The sequence below is a fragment of the Heteronotia binoei genome, chromosome 9 (genome assembly GCF_032191835.1).
Source record: "Heteronotia binoei isolate CCM8104 ecotype False Entrance Well chromosome 9, APGP_CSIRO_Hbin_v1, whole genome shotgun sequence".
In the NCBI taxonomy this organism is placed as follows: Eukaryota; Metazoa; Chordata; class Lepidosauria; order Squamata; family Gekkonidae; genus Heteronotia; species Heteronotia binoei.
Window position 1 is genome coordinate 60,343,537 of NC_083231.1, and position 18,471 is coordinate 60,362,007.

Below are 18,471 nucleotides of genomic sequence, written 5' to 3' on the forward strand. Positions count from 1 at the left end.
GCCAGCTGCCTTGCCCGCCTAAGATGAAAAAATGCGGACTTGGCAGTGGCCGCTATCTGAGCCTCCATCGTTAAGGAGGACTCCAATAGTACACCCAGGCTTTTGACCTGGTCCGCCGCTATCAGCGGCGCACCCTCAAAAGCTGGTAGGGGGATTTCCCTCCCCAGGCCCCGACGACCCAAGCAAAGGACCTCTGTCTTCGCTGGATTTAACCTCAGCCCGCTCAGTCTGAGCCACCCAGCCACTTCCTGTAATGCCCGGTCTAGATTTTCTGGGGCGGAGGCTGGTCGGCCGTCCATAAGTAGATAGAGCTGGGTGTCATCAGCATACTGGTGACAACCCAGCCCATACCTTCGAGCAATCTGGGCAAGGGGTCGCGTATAGATGTTGAATAACATCGGGGAGAGAACCGCCCCCTGAGGCACTCCGCAATCAAGCGTTCGCCTCTGGGATAGCTCACCCCCAATCGCGACCTTTTGTCCCCGGCCTTCGAGGAAATAGGAAAGCCACTGTAAGGCCAGCCCCTGAATCCCCGAGTCGGCAGGTCAGTAACCGATGGTCGACCGTGTCGAACGCAGCCGACAGGTCCAACAACATCAGCACCGCCGAGCCGCCCCGATCCAGATGCTGTTGGAGGTCATCCACCAGGGCGACCAACACAGTCTCCGTCCCATGACCCGGGCAGAAGCCGGACTGGAGTGGGTCAAGGATGGAAGCATCCTCCAGGAAAGTCTGTAACTGCACTGCCACTGCCCTCTCAATAAGCTTGCCCAAAAAGGGCAAGTTTGAGACCGGCCGATAATGCGCCAATTGGGCCGGGTCTAAAGTTGGTTTTTTTAAGAGGGGGCGGACCACTGCCTCTTTGAGCGGCGTTGGAAAATGCCCTTCCATCAGGGATCTATTTATGATATCCCGTATAGGATATCTAAGCTCCCTCTGGCACGATTTAATAAGCCAGGAGGGGCACGGGTCCAGATTACAAGTTGTTGGGCGTGCAGATAAGAGGATCCTGTCAACTTCCTCCAGGCTGAGAGGGCCGAAGCCATCCAGAACACAATCCGAAGACAGGCCCGGAGCCTCGGTTTCACTAACTGTCTCAAATATGGCTGGGGGGTCGGGGCGGAGTGACGCGATCTTGTCCGCAAAGAATCTCGCAAAGGCCTCACAGCCAATCTCCAATTCAATAGAATTTGGTCTGCCCTGTGGCAGTGTTGTAAGGTTCCAAATTATATCAAACAATTGTGCCGGGCGCGAAGTTGCGGACGCAATCTTAGTCGCAAAGTAAGTTTTCTTTGCGGCTTTGATTGCCATCTCATAGGATTTCAAATTCTCTCTATAGGATGTTCGAGTCGCTTTGTCTCGAGTACGCCGCCATTGTCTCTCTAGTCGTCTAAGCCCCCGTTTTTGTTGCTGCAACCCCTGGTTAAACCAGGGTGACGGCTTCAAACGGGGGCGTAGAGGGCGCCTAGGTGCGACCTCCTCAATAGAGAGTCCATCATTCCAGGACTAGAGAGTCCATCATTCCAGGACTCTACTAGGTCGTCCAGGGAGTCGCCAGTGGGCCAGACATCCCGTAGAGCCGTTAGGAACCGTTCCGGGTCCATCAGGCTCCGTGGGCGAGCTAAAATGCGCTCTCCGCCTAAACAGGGTTGGGGTGATACATCCACACGAGCCTTAAGGGCATAGTGATCCGACCATGGCACTGCTATAGTAGCAATATCGTCCACTAAAACTCCCGCCACAAAGACCAGGTCTAACATGTGTCCCGCCTGATGAGTGGGCGTTGTAACAACCTGGGAGAGTCCCAGTGTCGCCATGGATGACACTAGGTCCAACGCCTGGCTGGAAGCCGCGTCGTCGGCGTGGACGTTGAAGTCACCCAAGACCAATAGCCTAGGGTACTCCAACGCCCAGCCCGCCACCGCCTCCACCAGGGATGGTAAGGCGCTGGCCGGTGTGTTAGGCGGTCGGTACACCAGCCAGATCGCCAACCCCTCCCCAACGTCCCACATCAGGCCGGCACATTCAACTCCTGGAATCTCCGGGGCCGGGAGTGCCCTAAAGGAGTAAGCCTCTCGTATGAACAATGCCACTCCTCCCCCCCGCCCGCTAGTCCGGGACTGGTGAAAGACCGAGTATCCCGGGGGGGTCATCTGGGAGAGAGTCACAGTCTCCCCATCCCGCACCCAGGTCTCGGTCACGCAAGCCAGGTCCACATCCTGTTCAATCTTGATACCCTAAACAGATTCTGGCAAAAGTCTTTGTAAATGAAAATGTTTTAGCTTTCTGCTTTAACACCCCAAGAGAATATACTGAGGTAGAAGTTAAATAGACAGGAACAACTGAAATATTATCCAGACAAAACAGAGGTGTTATTAGTGGAGAGAAGGCCTGACCCAGGTAATGGATTATCCCCTCTTCTGGATGGGGTTGCATTCCCCTTAAAGGAGCAGGTTTGTAGTTTAGGGTTGCTCCTGTATCTGGGCCTCTTGTTGGATAAACAGGTGGCAAAGATGGCCTTTCCTCAGCTTTGGCTGGTGAGGCAGCTGCTACCCTTCCTGGTCAGAAAAGATCTTGCCACTGTGGTGTGTGCCCTGGTAATATCTAGATTGGATGAGTGTTATGTGCTCTATGTTGGGCTGCCCTTGAGCACTTTCTGGAAGCTGCAGCTGGTACAGAATGCTGCAGTCAGAGTGCTGTCCAGAGTGGGTCATAGGGACCATGTACTTTTGTCTTTTCACCTACACTGGCTTCCAATTTGCTTTTGGGTTAAATTTAGGGTGCTGTTATTGATCTTTAAAGTCCTGTACAGTCTGGAGCCAACATACCTTAAGGATCTCCTTCTATATGAACCTACCTGCTAGATGGGTGGCAATACGAGGAAGGCCGTTCTCCATCATGGCAGCCCCTCCTCCTCCAAGAGATTTGGCTGTCTCCCTTGACTGGTATCTTTTACCAGCAGATGAAGACTTTTTGTTTCATCTTGCATCCCCCCAATAATTTCTCTCTGTGAAAACTCTCTTGCCAGTCTTTTGCCTGCAGAACATTAGTGGGGCTCCCAGGCCTTCCTGGACCTTGACATTTCCCAACAAAATAAATAATAAATGAATGAATTAACTAGACAATCCTAATTTCTTTGGACATGCATGGGCACTTGCAACTCCAAAATGAAGCAAACAACCCCCTAGGACAGTTGCCGCTTGGGAAAATGGTGTGGCAGGAGGCAGGACCCCCTCTTTCCAGCGCATAATGGTCCTGAGCCAAAGTGGGCCACCACAGATTTCTGTAACAACATTCTCTGCAGGTGCTGTGGGGAAAGCCAGTCAGGTCTGATGTTAAAGTCTCATATAGTTTGGCCCTAAGAATCAGCACCTTGTAGACCAAGAAGTGAATAGACAGGTGAAGCAATTGTGTCAGTGGTAAACTATAGAATAAGTCTCAGTCTGCAAGGGTGAAAACAGTACTGTAGCTTCAGCTGAATTATTTAACATGTAGCATCTTAAACCTGATAGGTTAAAAATGTATACTACCAAGAACCATTTCACATGTTACTTTTCCTAATATATGTGGGAAGCCATCCTCTTGGAGCTTTCATAATGTGTATAAGGTGAGCTAAATAGATGTATCTGAACCTTTGTAACTTAGCAAGAACCAAGACTGGCTTTTAAAATACCTACGCGTGCATGAGGAAAGTGTGCAGTCCACTCCATATTTTGTGATTTGTTGCTTCATGGTAGTTTGTGCACAAAATGTATGCCTCAGCAAAGATGTCTGTGGGTGGTGAAACATCTGGAATCTCCGTGATTTCTAAATCCTGGCCAGTTTCTACTTTGTAAGAGATTGGGATCTCTGTTTTGGAGCTGGCAAGCTGGCAAAGTCAATTCTACCCAGTGTATGCACACAGTTATATAATCCTTATTTCATGGAGTGTATCCTGCTCTCTTGGAAATTCATCTATGGAAGCCATAACCTTGTCTTGCTATGTAGAAGTTCCTCCTCAGATACATGGTGTCCTAAGCCTTACCCAATTCTGACTGATATTCAGAAGCATTCAATAGATGATTTATCCAAGTCTTCATAGGCAGCAATCAACCTTTCTCCCAGTCAATTTTTTCTTTCTTTGGGTGATTCCCCTTTATTTGGGAGTTAGGGTGTTCCTGCCATGCTCCTGAGTTCTTGTTATTATTTGTTTGTTTGATTAATTTGTATCCCGCCCTTCCTGTGAATGGGCTCAGGGCAGATTACAGCATGAAATTATAACAGTAGTCACGTTAAAACTTTTAAAACATCAATTCCAAACACAAATGCAATAAAGATGGCAATTTAAGAATCATGCTATCCAGGTTCTGTTTCAGAATTTGTTGGTATTTTGATATAGCTAGCCAGAACTTAGGGTTCCCAGTTTATTAACTCCCTGCCCACAACAATTGGAAAACAGTTTGGCAGGGAGTTTGAGCAGGAGGAGTTATTAGACATCCACTGCCTCAACTAAAAGTCTGGCAGAATAGCTCCATTTTACAGGCCCTGGGGAATTGTAAAAGATCCCACAGGGCCCTGAACTCTGTTGAGAGCTCATTCTACCAGGTTTGGGCCAGGGTAGAAAAAGCCCTGGCCTTAGCTGAAGATAGATGTCTTTGGGGCTTGGGATCACCAGTAGATGTTGATTGGCCTGAGCATAAGGCCCTTTGGGGGGATGTATGAGGAGAGACAGTCCTGCAGGTGTGTTGGTCCCTGGCTCCTTAAAGGTCTTAAAGGTTAAAACTAACATCTTGAAATGGATCTGGAACTCTATCTTGCTAACTTGTGCTCAGGTTTTATGAGGTTTGTTATCTCTTTGGCATCTGACTGTGGAAAATAGACTATAACTGTGTAAGAATCTTCTATAAAGCAAAAGTGGGAAAGGACAAGAGCAGACTAGGAAGATTGTCCAAGAAAACAATCCAGCCCCAGAAAATAATCTACCATCCACTGTCATGCTCCCTGATGGAGAAGGACTTGCCATCGACAGGCCCAGAGGCAGCTACTGGAGACCCACTATCTATTCAATGTGGATTAGCCTGGCTACCGCACAACTCAGCCCAGTGCTGGCTGCTGTACAACTGTGCCTGGCCCCTGTGCATCCTGGCCCACCACAGACTGCTGCACAGCATGGCTAGACTTTCCCTGGAGTGGATAGGGAAGGAGTGAAGACGAGGCAGATAAAGGTAGGTTGTCTTTTGGATGGGAAGGAGAAAATGAAGTAGGAAAAGGGAAGGCCATGGGAACTGTCAGGGAAGGGAAAGAGGAAATACTGGGGGGAGGGGAATATGTTATGCCCAGCGCAAGTCCTTGTGCCCCCCCCTCCCCACTTGTCTTTTATGTTTTTGTGCTTTTATGGGAGCCAGTGAAAAATGCAGCAGCTCCAGTTTAGCATCCATGGCCATCCACACTGAACCCTTGCTTAATCTATAGAGAAAGCATCTTCCTAACCATGGTCTTACACTTTCTCCTTCGTTGCTAGACGCTATTTATGTAATCATTCAATTTTAACATTGAATGTATGCTGTTGCATGCATGTTACCCAACTACCTTGGTTTTCTAGACAAATTTCTTTTAGCACAAGCTAAACCTGCCTTGGCATTGACATTTTCATCTCAAAGTCTCTCTTCCTCTTTCTTTTTTCTATACCACTTGACCAGTTTTATTAAGGTGAGTATGGGTCATGGATCCAGTCACATAACTAAAATGTCCAGGAGGAAGGGAGCAATTGTTTATGGCAGTTTATATGATGCTTAGTTCCCAGACACCAAGGGTCAAAAAGTCACCAAAATTAAAGTGAATTAAAGTCTGAAGTCCAGCCATACAACAAGAAGAAGAGATTGGATTTGTACCCCCCCTTCACTACCCGAAGGAGTCTGAGTGGCTTACCCTCCCTATGACAGGCACCCCTGTGAGGTAGGTGGGGCTGAGAGAGCTCTGAGAAAACAGCTCTTGAGCAGAAAAGCTCTGAGAGAGTTATGATAACTAACCCAAGGTCACTCCAGCAGTTGAATGTGGAGGAACGGGGAATCAAACCCAGTTCTTCCAATAAGAGTTTGCACACTTAACTACTACACTGAATTAGTTCTCATAGCTTAAGAATTTGCTTGCTGAGAAAAGAACAATGGAAAAAGTCAAGTTGGCTTTCTGGGCCTTCTTAATTTATTATTAGTTATTTATTTAGCACAGTGCAATCAGTTGGATGAGACATGACAAGCAATGTAATAGGACTAGGATTACAGAATTTGGTATACAGATGGATGAAGACAAGTGTAGAAGTTCTCTGGGCTTGATACACCAAGCAGGTGGTCTTCTCCTTTACATCTGCAAATGTTTTTGGCCAGATGTTGATGGAAAGCACTCCTGATGCTGCTGCAACCTGGACTAATAGACACAGTTTTCGACCTAAGAGCATCCAAGGCAATAAACATACACACCAAAGGAGGGCTGAAAACAATGGATATAAGATTGTGTCTGTTTTCATGCAATATTACAATGCCTTCACATATATCCCAATAGCTTCACTATTAATGGCTTTTGTAAAGTTATTCTCTGTCTCTCTCCAGTGAAAATTCTTCACTCTTACCAGAGTTTAGTTCTCTGTAGCAATCCCAGATTCAATCTGCATATATACTCTTGTCTCCACCACCTAAATGTAATTATGATGGTGCAAGGATGAAAACATGCTAAATATGCCTTGTGGAGCATAGCTTGGAGACCTGCCTCTGTAGCAGACTTAACTCATGTGAAGTGGGATTGCCATGTGGCACAACTGAGATGAAGTGTTTCATCTGAGTCCACTAATGCAATTGTGGCAGTTACAGATGCAGCATCTTCCTTGGAGGATACCGCAGCTGTGATATTTGTCCTATTTGCCAAAAAAAGAGAGAGGGGAGAACTGAACAGCTGGTTTGGTAAAGGAGTAAGGGCCTGAAAGTGAATTTTCGTCTGAGGAATATGACTTCTTGTACCAAGAAAAAAATATTGCTGTCCTTACTTGTAAAGCTGAAGTAGAATAAGCTCAGTAATTGGATTGATAGCCACTGTTAAATTTAGTAATACTGTTTTAGGGAGGCCTTGATAATAGGATTGCAAAAGAGTTTCAGGATACATTGATCACCGTGCTGTAAAATAGGCCTTTAACTTTATGTTTTCTTTTGTAGCTCAGAAATTTAGACCTTAACCATGTGATTAATTCTGATGCTGCTGTGTCTCAATAGTGATTATCCATTTGAGTAAATTGTCATGAGTGGTGGGGAGCTTACCATATCACACAAAGACAAGATGCTGGGAGATATTGGGAGAATTAATATTCCCATTCCTTTCCCGTACAGTCTCAGCTATATACAGTGTATGTGCTAGAATTAAATGACTTTATTTCCAAAACAGTCAATTGTAGTTAGGAGAGCAGGATCAGAAATGTTTGGGGGAGGTGAGAGACTGCTGAATCTTTCCCTCATTTCTTTCCTTTCCCATCTTAATATAAATTAAAGATTTTTAAAATAATAGTTCCAGAAGTAAACCAGTATTACATTTATAGAGTTTGGACAATATAGATTGTAACCAGAGCATACTGTGGAATCCTAAGGGATTCAGAACTGTATTAGACCAACACTTGTCAGCACTTTGTCAATGTTATGTAATCTTATTGTAATCCATGACTAGTGCTTCTTGTTCTTTCCAGTAGGTCTATATCAGTACAGTTGGACTTTAAACAGTTCTTGGGAATGACAATGTATGTTGGTTATATAATCTTGAACAATATGTCTATGAAGTAGGGTTGCCAGGTTCCTCCAAGCTGCTGCTGGTGGATGTGGGGTGGGCTTACCAGGAGCAGGGAACTTCATTCCATGTTTCAACTATGCACCAGGAAGTGTGACCTGGAAGTGATGTAGGCATGCACTCTGGTGTTTGCCCAACATCACTTTCAAGTCACAGTGAAGACATCCCTTTTTTTGGGGGGGGGGGGGGGTAAGTCCTCTGCTGGCCTGTTAATCAATGGCAGAAAGGTGGGGCCTGGCAGTGGGGGATCCCCATCCCCACTGGGGGGGTCTGGTATCCCTGCTATGAAATCAATATAAAGAGTTTGCCATATGAGGGCATGCTGATGTTCATTGTCAGAATTGCTTTATGTTTTTGTGCTTGCTGTTATGTGTGTAAATGTAAATACAGATTTAAATAATTTTAGTATCTCCAAACATGCAAAGTCATTGGTAGTTCATTAGCAGTTAAAGTTATAGATTAACATTGCACTTTCATTTTCTTTTATAGCTTGGGTCATCCTCCTCTGTGCCTTTTACATCTATATTCTCACAGCTGTTCATGACCGTTGTAGTTCCACTAATAATTGGACAGGTATGTTTTAAATACATATATATATTTCCTATATTTTTAAAGGGAGATGTCTTAAAGATAGACAACAAAAGGGAAAAAGCTGCCATCTAGGGAAAAGTCTCAGGATAGTGAAATTTAATAATGCAGAGATGATGCTAGAAGACTCCCTGAAGCCACATTAATCTTGGTTGAGACTGAGCAGCTGCCTCTCACTTCCTAAAACATATGCTTTTACATATCAAAAGGAGAGTTTGTGAGCATAAAGGAGGCAAAAAAATGGCAACACAGATTTCAAAACATGCAGGATAGTGTAAATGAGATAAGAAAGGGATAGTTTAAACTAATAAGGTTATACAATAAGGTCCATTAGACTATTTACAGACTCGCAGATGAGGGAAATCCCTTGCATCCTCCACTGCTCCTTTTACCCACACCCGCTCACCACTGGCTCGTTTACTATTTTTGCTTCCTTCTCCCCTGAAACAAGTCTCTCAGGCTGGAGGGTTGTGAAACAGCTCACCACTCATACCCTCCTTGTCTTTTGAAAAGTTCCTCAGCTTTTGAGTGTGGGGCAAGGTGGATATTTTTCTCTTGTATTTCCCTTTTCTTATATGCAGAATCTCTTAATCCTTAAAACAGAAAACAGAACTGATACTGAACTGGATGCCTTCCCCATAACTCCTGTAGAGTTTGCTGTGGGTTATATGGGTTTATGAGAACACTAGAGCCAAAGGTAATAAGCACACTTATGTCTATTTCGTTTCTCTGTGTGACACTTAATTCCCTCCCACTCTCAGAAGGTAGATGACAGAAGTTCATCTTTAGTCTTCTGTGCAGTCCCCCATTGGGACTGCATTCAAGTAGGCCTGCCACAGAGATTAATTTCAAAGTTAAAAAGTCATCTAGACGGTGGCCGTCCTCCCTTTAGCCATTGTGAGCTGTCCTTCCTGCTGAAATGGTCACATGGTCGATGGGAAGGGGCACCTCTTCTCCTTAGTTCCTTTTTCAGTGTTGCTGGAGAAGGTGGTTCTTTTCAGCTCTCCAGGTCTGAAAAAGCTTTTTTTGTTGTGGTGTTGATTTCCTACATAAGAAAGATATTAGTTTACTTGAATTTTGGGCAAGAAGAAAATAACAGCTGAACCAAGCAATACACTATTGTGTATTGCCCTTTGGGGTGGCAACTGCATCCCATGTACTTACAAAGTGCATGGCTCCTGTTGTGGCTTTCCTTTGCCTACAAGGATGTAGGAGCTCCACGGTCCTTTGCCTCATGCTGGTTGTTCAAGGCCAAAGAGCTACCTCAGTGCCCTGCCTTGCTTTCTCCAAAGATTCATCCCCTCTGTCTTGGGGTAGAATGCATCTATTTTAAAAAGCCATATTTAAAAAATGTACCAGATGCAGTACTAAAATGCTTCATTCCAATGAGCACAGTCTGTGCCTTTTGCATCTTGGTGAAGAGCACAATGTGGGAAAGTACCAAGTGTGCCAACTATTCACCTCTAAAGCCCAGAGTGACAGGGCTTTCCGTTTAAAGGCTGTCCTGTGAGAAAAGGCATTGTGCTCATCTGATAAGCCTCCCAAACCTGCACAATCTCAGAAATCTTCCCTGGTAGCTCTGGGCCCATTGGTTCCCTCAGCCACTTGCTCTGAACTGACTCAGCACCATTCCATTGGTTCAAAGGAGTACATTGCAACCACCAGCAAAGAAGAATCATGCAAAAGCCAAACACAGAGAGATGACCAAATCCATGACAAACCTTCATTGGCTTCCAGGGAACTAATGTCTGAATCTGAGGCTCCCTTCTACATCCCACCAATCATTCCTTCAATACATTCAGACTTTCCCATCTGTTGGAGGTGGATCTTCCATTGGATACTATGACAGCTTCAGATCCAAGACCAACTCAGGTGGATCTGTTGGGCTCTACAGTTTGGCACCATCCATGCCCTCCTTTTCCTTGGCAACCATACCCGTACTGCATGTCCCTGGCTTATCTCCAGGACTGATCTGAATGTTCTCCACCCCTACATCGCACCAAGCAAGGGTTCTATCAATCCTCTCAACACTGAAGTTACTCCTCTGCCTCTTTTGGGGTTCCAGCAAAACCACGACTCCCTGTTCCTCCTTTAGACTTCAGTGAGGGAGCTAAGGAGCTGAGATAGGAATTTGAACATAGTTTGAGATACTCTTGGACCTGATGAACAGGTTGGAGATCCTGCACCGAATTATCCTGAGGACTTAATGCCTATATGCCAAGCAAATGACCAGAATGGCTCAGACTTTGGAGATTAGCATTGCAAACACAGAACAAAAGTCAAGATTCTTGGCCAATTGTATTCCGGGACAGTGAGCACTGTAGCTTTCACTATTGGGATTTTTAAAAGATATATATAGGACATTTGGAAAAACCCTGCCTTGGCCCGTCACCTCCAGTGCATAGAGAACCTATACAAGGTTAAACAGGAGAATTCTAGATTTTTGTCCACTCATCCACTGCCATCCTTGGGTGTCACACATTTGGCTCCCACTTACTCAAAGTAGCGCCAACCTACAAGGTTTTGGTACCCACCACACAGGGACCAGTGTCCTTATAGCACAACTAGAGTCTAGTATCCTCTTCAGAGGTCACCCTCTACCTTTCACTTCTTGGCTAGGAGAAAGAGTGGGCCCAATAGAAACCAGGGCAGCAACTCTCTTCTTCCAGGGACTCTCAGGGTCACCTGTTCCAATTACACTAGAACAGTTCTGTGACCCTAATCCAGCTTTCAGGGTCTTGCTGAAGCAGTATTACAGATTTTTCAACCGGGTGTTATCAATTATAGCACAGGGCTATAGATTAGAATTTGTTTTGTAACCACCAGTTCAAAAGTTTTCAGAGGCAGTAGGCAGTAGATACCTGACTGCCAGAGTTAGAGTCTCAGCTCACCGTCTTGCTGCAGAAAGAGGTGGCTGAGGAGATTGCAGAACCTGACCTATCACCTGGATTCTATTCTATGTTTTCCCATGTTGACTAAATTCTATATCTTAGGAGGTTGAATAAGTTTTTCTGGCTGACAAAGTTTCAAATGGTTACACTGGCATCTGTACTCCAGTTCTTAAAGTATAATGTTTGTTTTGTGCTTACCCATCACCAAGATGCATACTTCCATGTTGCGATCCATGGGGAAAACAGAAAGTATCTCTGTTTCAAGTATGGGGAAATGTTTGCCACTACTGGTAAACTACTACCCTTTGGGCTGGCAACTGCCCCCCCCCCCCCCCGGCATTTACAAAGTGCATGGCTCCTGTTGTGACTTTCCTTCACCTATCATTTTTCCCTTCTTGGATGATTTGCTGTTTGTAGCAGATACGAAAGAATTGTTACCTGACAACATAGCCCTCACTATCATAACATGTCACAATCTAGGTTTCAGTATCTAAGAAGTCTAAGTTGGAGCCTTCCTAAAGCATCAAGTTCATTGGAGCATCCCTGGATTCCTTATCTGCTAAGGATTACCTTCCAGCTGAGAAGGATGCAGAGATAAAGGATTTAATTTTTAGCTGAATATCTCCAACACAATGTATTTACTAAAAGGAAAATTCTATCCTACCTTTTAGAAGACGTTAATCCCCATATTACTACATGTGTTGTGAACTTCTTAGTAGAAGTCTATAAAATTAAATCTAGGCATACTACTGTATTTTAATTGCTGGGTGCCTACTTTTGATTAGTATTATTGGCTGCTATTTTAATTGATTGTTTATGCATTGTTCTTACTATATTTCAGGCCTCTATACCTACTTTTGATTGTGAATCATTATTGCTCTTATGTCAGTAAAGGTCTGAACTGAACTGAATTGGATTTAATCAGTCGTCTATCAGGTTGCCAATTCCAAAGTGCACTTGTGATTCAGAAATTATTAGGACTGATGGCAGTAACTACTGCTGTCATATGCAAGTTCTTGAACTGAAGGCCATAAGATATACTTTTAACTCATTCTCAGATATGGTCTAAGGGAAATTGGTTCTCATTCAAACTGCCAGATGTTTCTGCCATGTTATACGTGAACAGGCAGGGAGGCATTGATTCTAGATCACTTAATGCGAGTTTTTTTGAGACGCTCAGATTTGGAAATCATATCCAAACAAGCATTTTATTGACTAACTATATGCTGAAGGGGTCTGAACTGGTCAGAACTGAGATTGAAAAAGAGTCTTTAATGGGCAGGTAAGGGGGGGATTCAAGACAGAGGTAGCATCAGTGGTGCAAATTCTCTCTTATATGAACACTTTCTTTGTGTGATGTGAGCTAAATTTGTGGTGCTGGTTTTGTCCCTTAAAGCCCTCCATGCCTTGGGTCTGGGATATCTGAAGGATGATCCTGTCCCATGCATTCATACTTGGGAATTAAGATCACAGGGAGAGGACCTCCTGACTGTCCCATTGAGCAAAGAAGCTTTTCTGGTGGGGATACAAAAGTGAGCTTTTCAGTGGCAGCCCCACAATTACTGAGCAACCTCCCCAGGGGGGTACACCTGGCCCCCTCACTTTCAGTCTTTTGAAGGCAGTTTTATTCAGGATGGCATTTGATTAGTTTAGTCTCCTCTACTCATTTGCTGTAAATTTTTATTTTTTTGCTGTATTTTTATTTGCTGTATTTTTATTTTTTTGTTGTGCTTACATTGTAAGCCACCTTGAGTTCTGTAATGGAGAAAGACTGCTTATAAGTGTTTCTAATGGTAATAATCAGGCCTCAGATTCAGTGGGAGCTCACAGGAGCACAGCTCCTGAACCTTTCTGAGAGTTCCACCTCCTCCCTCTGAAAGTTCCACCTCCTTGCCCATTGAATAGTATTGCAGCTGCATAACAATCCCTGGATGAGCTCTACCACCTATTTTTCTACAAAACAACCCCTGGTAATAATATCAAGGTAAAATAAATCCAAATCATGTGTTTTTCAATGTTGGAAGTTTGGACAGAGATGGCTCTGTTTCAGTTGTTTGTCTTCAGCTGAGGAAGTGACAGGGAGCAGAAAACCGAGTACAGCAGCAGCCCTTCTTTCCCCCTTTCTGCCATCCTTCTCTAGACCTAAGTGCTTATGACAGACTTTTATTTTATGTTTTATTTTAAAGAGTGATTTATGATTAAAAGTTAATGAAATAGAATTTCCGCTGTGCTTTTATTATATTCTACCAGTTTGAACATTTTTCAAAGCCGCACACCAAAAACCACTGTTCTCTATGAATAAATAATAAAAGCCATGTCTGTACATTATCATTCATGCATTCTCTAGTTGCCCATTGGTGATTTGTTTGCCAGCCTAAAGTGGGCACTTTATATTAAACAGTCCTTAAGTAAAATTCAAATTAGTTATTACAATTGTACCTATTTAAAATATAAATATATGGATAGACATAATGGAGGCTTGCCTTTTTCAGGTCATTGTATCTAAGCATAAGAATGTAAGTAAGAGTCTGCTGGGTCAGACCAGTGGTCTATCTGAATCCACCATACTTTCACATAGCAGCCTACTAGTCCCCTAGGAGAGCCAACAAATGACATATAGGACTTCTCCCAGTGCTTCCTCCTAGCAGTAGTAGAGCTTTGAGATTCTTCCAGTAGAGTGGTGTGGATCTGTTTCTGTACTCATGCCTAAGCTGTAAAGTAGGAACACCAGGAAGGAAACATTTTGAGCTGCATTTTGTTGTTTTGTGGGATGCTAGGAAACTAAACATTAGGGTGTATATATATGTGTGTGTTGCCAACTTGGGATTACAATCTCCAGGTTACAAAGATCAGTTCACCTGGAGAAAATGGCTGCTTTGGAAGGTGGACGTTATGACATTATACCCTGCTGAATTTCTCCCCTCCTCAAACCTTGCCCTCAGGCTTCACCCCAAAAATCTCCAGGTATTTCCCAACCTAGAGCTAGCAATACTATATAGGATTTACAAATACTCTCTTTCAACATCAGGGTCCAATCAAAACCTAGCCGCCAGCATAGCCAAGGATCACCCTAACCATATAGTTGCGCTAGGTGGTTGGCCCCAGGACACCATGGCCACCATTTTGGAGCTGAATGTGGACCATCTGAAAATATTGCAAGGGTTCAATGCTGATTGGGCCTGCAGTGTAGTGGGCCCTGCCACTCTTGTTTCAGCACTTGGTGCTGGGGGGTGCAAGAGCCCTTGGCTCCTTCATGCTCCAGGGCCCATCAGGATCAAGCCCTCACAGCATTTTTCAATGGCTCATATTGAGATCTAAAATACTGGCAGTGTCCTTGAGTCACCCACAAAGATACAGTAGCATCTCGTTGTGCCCATAATTCATCTAGGCTGCCACAAACCTTTGGGCCAGTCCTGACCACAGTACCAACTATCTATACAATTCCTTTTGCCCCTCAGGACCACAGATAAGTACCCTGTAATGGTATAATGAAGAGCCAGCAGTGCTCCAGTTATAGTCTTCAAGCTGCTACCTGGTAGTTGTTCTGCTGTTCAGGGTAGCTGTCACAGTGCCCACTCTATGGAGCAACAAACTTCCTGAGGAGATGGGAGGTATGGTCTGTAGAGGTATTTAGGAGGTTCTAAAAGGCTACTGTTTGCTGAGGCTTTTAATGAGGTGTAGACTGCAGTTATTATTTTTAGGGAAAGTGGTTATATGAGGTTTTCCTGTATTTTCTAGTTTTTATCTGAAATTGAAAAAACACCTTCAGCTGTGGGAAAGGCAGTATATGTATTGGTTTGTTGTGGCACAAACAAATTTATGCTGAAGCAGTTCATGTAAATAAATAGAACATGCAAAAATAGCTTTTTTTTTTCTTTCGGTCTAAACTGAAAAAGGAAAATGAATTATTTTAAAAAGGAGATTAAAGGTACATTTTATTTAGAATTAATCATTTTAAGAAAAAAAATTACAGCCATTTTTGTTAGGAAACATTTTTGCTGAAAGATATTTATAGCTTTAATCCATATAGAAGTGGCCCTGTTTATAGGTAAAGTTTAGCTGAATTGCAGGAAGAAGCAGTAATCTTCTGGGAGGCCAACACTGCTGAAAAGCTTCTTGGAAAAATTGATATGACAGATTAACAGCATTCATGCTATAGTTCACTCTTATCTGACACTTGACTTTAACTACAGACAGATGAATTCTCAATAGGAAGATAAACAAAGAAATATATATACGCCTCACCCTAAAAATGTCATGGAAGATTTTGTTTATGGTATTGTCTTACAGTACTTTAATATTAAGAAAACTGCAGTTTTAAAATTAGCTTTGAATTTTGGTAAGTCAAATAAAGCGCTAGAGCATGGGTTCCACTCAGGTAAACCTAAATAGAAAAGGACATTTTAATTTGCTTGGTGATTGTTCATAGTCCAAAATGTAATTCATAATCACACAGATTGATGATGGTAGTGCTTAGAGTTCATGATTTAAGGGATCAATAAGTTAGACAGAGAGGGAAAATATCAAGAGATCAGAAAATAAGGTTATAGTCTTTTTTATCCCCCTTTTAAGGAAACCAGTTGTTTCATCACCATATGAAGCACCACAAGCAGAACTGATATTTAAAACATTGTATTGTTTTAATCTCTCCAAAAGAAAGAGCCTTTGGAATCATTAGCTGAAAATTTTGTTTAGAAAATTAGATGGCTTGGCAGGGCAGGGGGATATAGATCGAAGCATTGAACAGAGTGGAGAAAGTTCCACACTGAGAAGTTCTCAGTTTCTAACTACATATTAACATAATTGTGTATAACTGGTGAGCAGAAAAGGGACTAAGTACCTCTCCCTTCTCTGCTCCGAATCACTCCCTTCAGATGCGACTTTTACTGGAAAAACGTCTTTCAGGGTTCTATATGTAATGTGTAGTTAAATCCTCAGACAGAAACAGTTAGATCCTCCAAGAAACCCAACATGTTTCAGACCAGGAGTGGAGAAACCTTGGCAGATCCCCACTCTGCCTGAAGCAGATTACTGTGCTCAGTCAAGTTTTCTCAGCCTAACCTACCTCACATAGTTATATACACTGGAGGTAAAATGGAAGAGGGAGAACCAGAGATGCTACTTTGAGCTCCTTGCATGAACAAGATATAAATATTATAGGTAGGTAGGTGAACAGAATGTCCATTTCTTATACAAGTTATAAGGAAGATGACATATAAAAATGTAGATAAAACACAAATGGCCTTGGATGTCATTACATGGTTGACCATATGCCCACTTCTACTTGCTGTAAGGGTGCACATAACATTGTTCTTAACATAAAGTGTTCATTGTGGGCAAAGCAAATGCTTTAATGTATAAGGCAAATTGTTTCATACTCCTCTTTTTTCATATTCCTTTCCCGTCACAATGAAAAAAATGGTGCCAGTCTATGCTTGTCTCTGTTATCATTGTTTCAGACAGCACCTCAAACAGCACACAGAAACAGTTGGGCAAGAGGTACTTGCACTATCGTAATTGCCCTCATCTGTGTTGACATATAATATAGTGGCTTGGAGAAGCAAAGGCTAGCATTCAGAGGTGATATGCCACTGCCTACCTCTGCATCACAACCCTAGAATTCTTTGGTGGTCTCCCACCCAAATACTGACCAGGGCTGACTCCTCTTAGCTTCAGAGATCTGATGAGATTAGCCTGGACAATCTAGGTCATGTCACTGTCTGTACCGCAGAGGTTTAAAAATCGACTGTTGGATATCTCTGCCACAGCTGCAACTAGTATCTTGACCCAGACTACAAGTAGGCGTAAAAACTAGCAGTAGTTTCTCTGCAAGTGCAGATGCTCAGTTTAGTTGTTTTATGCTGTGAGCTAATTTAGAGTTTCTCAAGGAGTAGGAACAATAATATAAGAAAGTTTCATGAGTGAGGCCCATTTATATTTCAAATCAGATGTGTGAGGAGGTTTGGGGGGAGGGAGAGGGATATCACTAGAAGGCAGATTAGGGGTGTGCATCCAAGCAAAAAAAAAAAGCTGAAAAATACCTTTTTGGTATTTCTTGGCTATTCTTTCAACTAGATATAGAGGGGAGTGTATTTCTGGCTATCAAGAATAGCCAATCCCAGATAATCCTGGAAAAAAATCGGAATTATCCAGGGAAACAGGAGTACAATTAAATAGTGTTTAAAGAGAGTGCACTTCCTGTTCCAGGAGAAACTACAGCTTCATAAATGCATTTAAAAAACCACTACACCTTTAAATACCTTCAGCTCCATTTTAGACTATGGGGAACATTATAGTCTATGATTCCCCATAAAAGAAGATGATATTGGATTTATATCCCGCCCTATACTCTGAATCTCAGAGACTCAGAGCGGTAACAATCTTCTTTTACCTTCCCCCCCACACACAACAAACACCTTGTGAGGTAGGTGGGGCTGAGAGAGCTCTTACAGCAGCTGCCCTTTCAAGGACAACTCCTATGAGAGCTATGGCTGACCCAAGGCCATTCCAGCAGCTGTAAGTGGAGGAGTGGGGAATCAAACCCAGTTCTCCCAGATAAGAGTCCACACACTTAACCACTACACCAAACTGGCTCTCCTGCGTGGAGTCTGCGTGGTTGTTTTTTGAGGTAGTGGTACCATTTCAATGTAGCTTCTGGTGCCTCTTCTCAAAAGATTCCCCAAGTTTGAAAAAGATTGGACCAGGGGCTCCAATTCTATGGACCCCCCCCCCAAAAAAGGTGCCCCCATCCTCTATTATTCACAATAGAGGGGGGGGGGACAGCAAAAACCAGGGACTGATGTCAAACCAAAAAGTCTCTGTAGTAGAAACTGAAGGTGGTGGTGGTGGTGGGGGGTGTTTTTGCAGAACTGGTGCCACTGTGGCAATGCCAGCTCACCAAATCCAAGCCAGGGAAAATCTGCAAGCCTAAAACAATCAGTGCATGTACAGAGTGCCCAGCAGAACCAGTTAATGTACAGAGTGTCTAGAAAAATCAGTGCCACTATGATAGTGCCAGCTCAACAAATCCAAGCAAATGGGGGGTTCCAGGCCAACATAGCCAGTGCATGTGCAGAGTACTGAGCAGTGCCACTTCAGTGTACTAGTACCCAGCAAAACACAATGCCCTCCCTTAAATGAGAGAGCTGAGAAATGTGGAATGCAATCCCGGAGGCCATAAGGGCCCTGCAGG

The 18,471-nt window shown here is 43.6% G+C and overlaps 1 protein-coding gene across 3 annotated transcripts in view; it reads left to right on the forward strand.

Moving 5' to 3' along the window:
• Positions 1-18,471, forward strand: part of SLC10A7 (solute carrier family 10 member 7) — a 194,858-nt gene that overhangs the window by 133,274 nt on the left and 43,113 nt on the right. For 2 of the 3 annotated variants that reach the window (XM_060246676.1, XM_060246677.1), the window contains one exon: positions 8,290-8,373. The exons of the other annotated variant lie outside the window; for it this stretch is intronic. In XM_060246676.1, the coding sequence (XP_060102659.1) occupies positions 8,290-8,373 (84 nt within the window). The remainder of the gene's footprint in view (positions 1-8,289; positions 8,374-18,471) is intronic. 3 annotated transcript variants of the gene reach the window in all.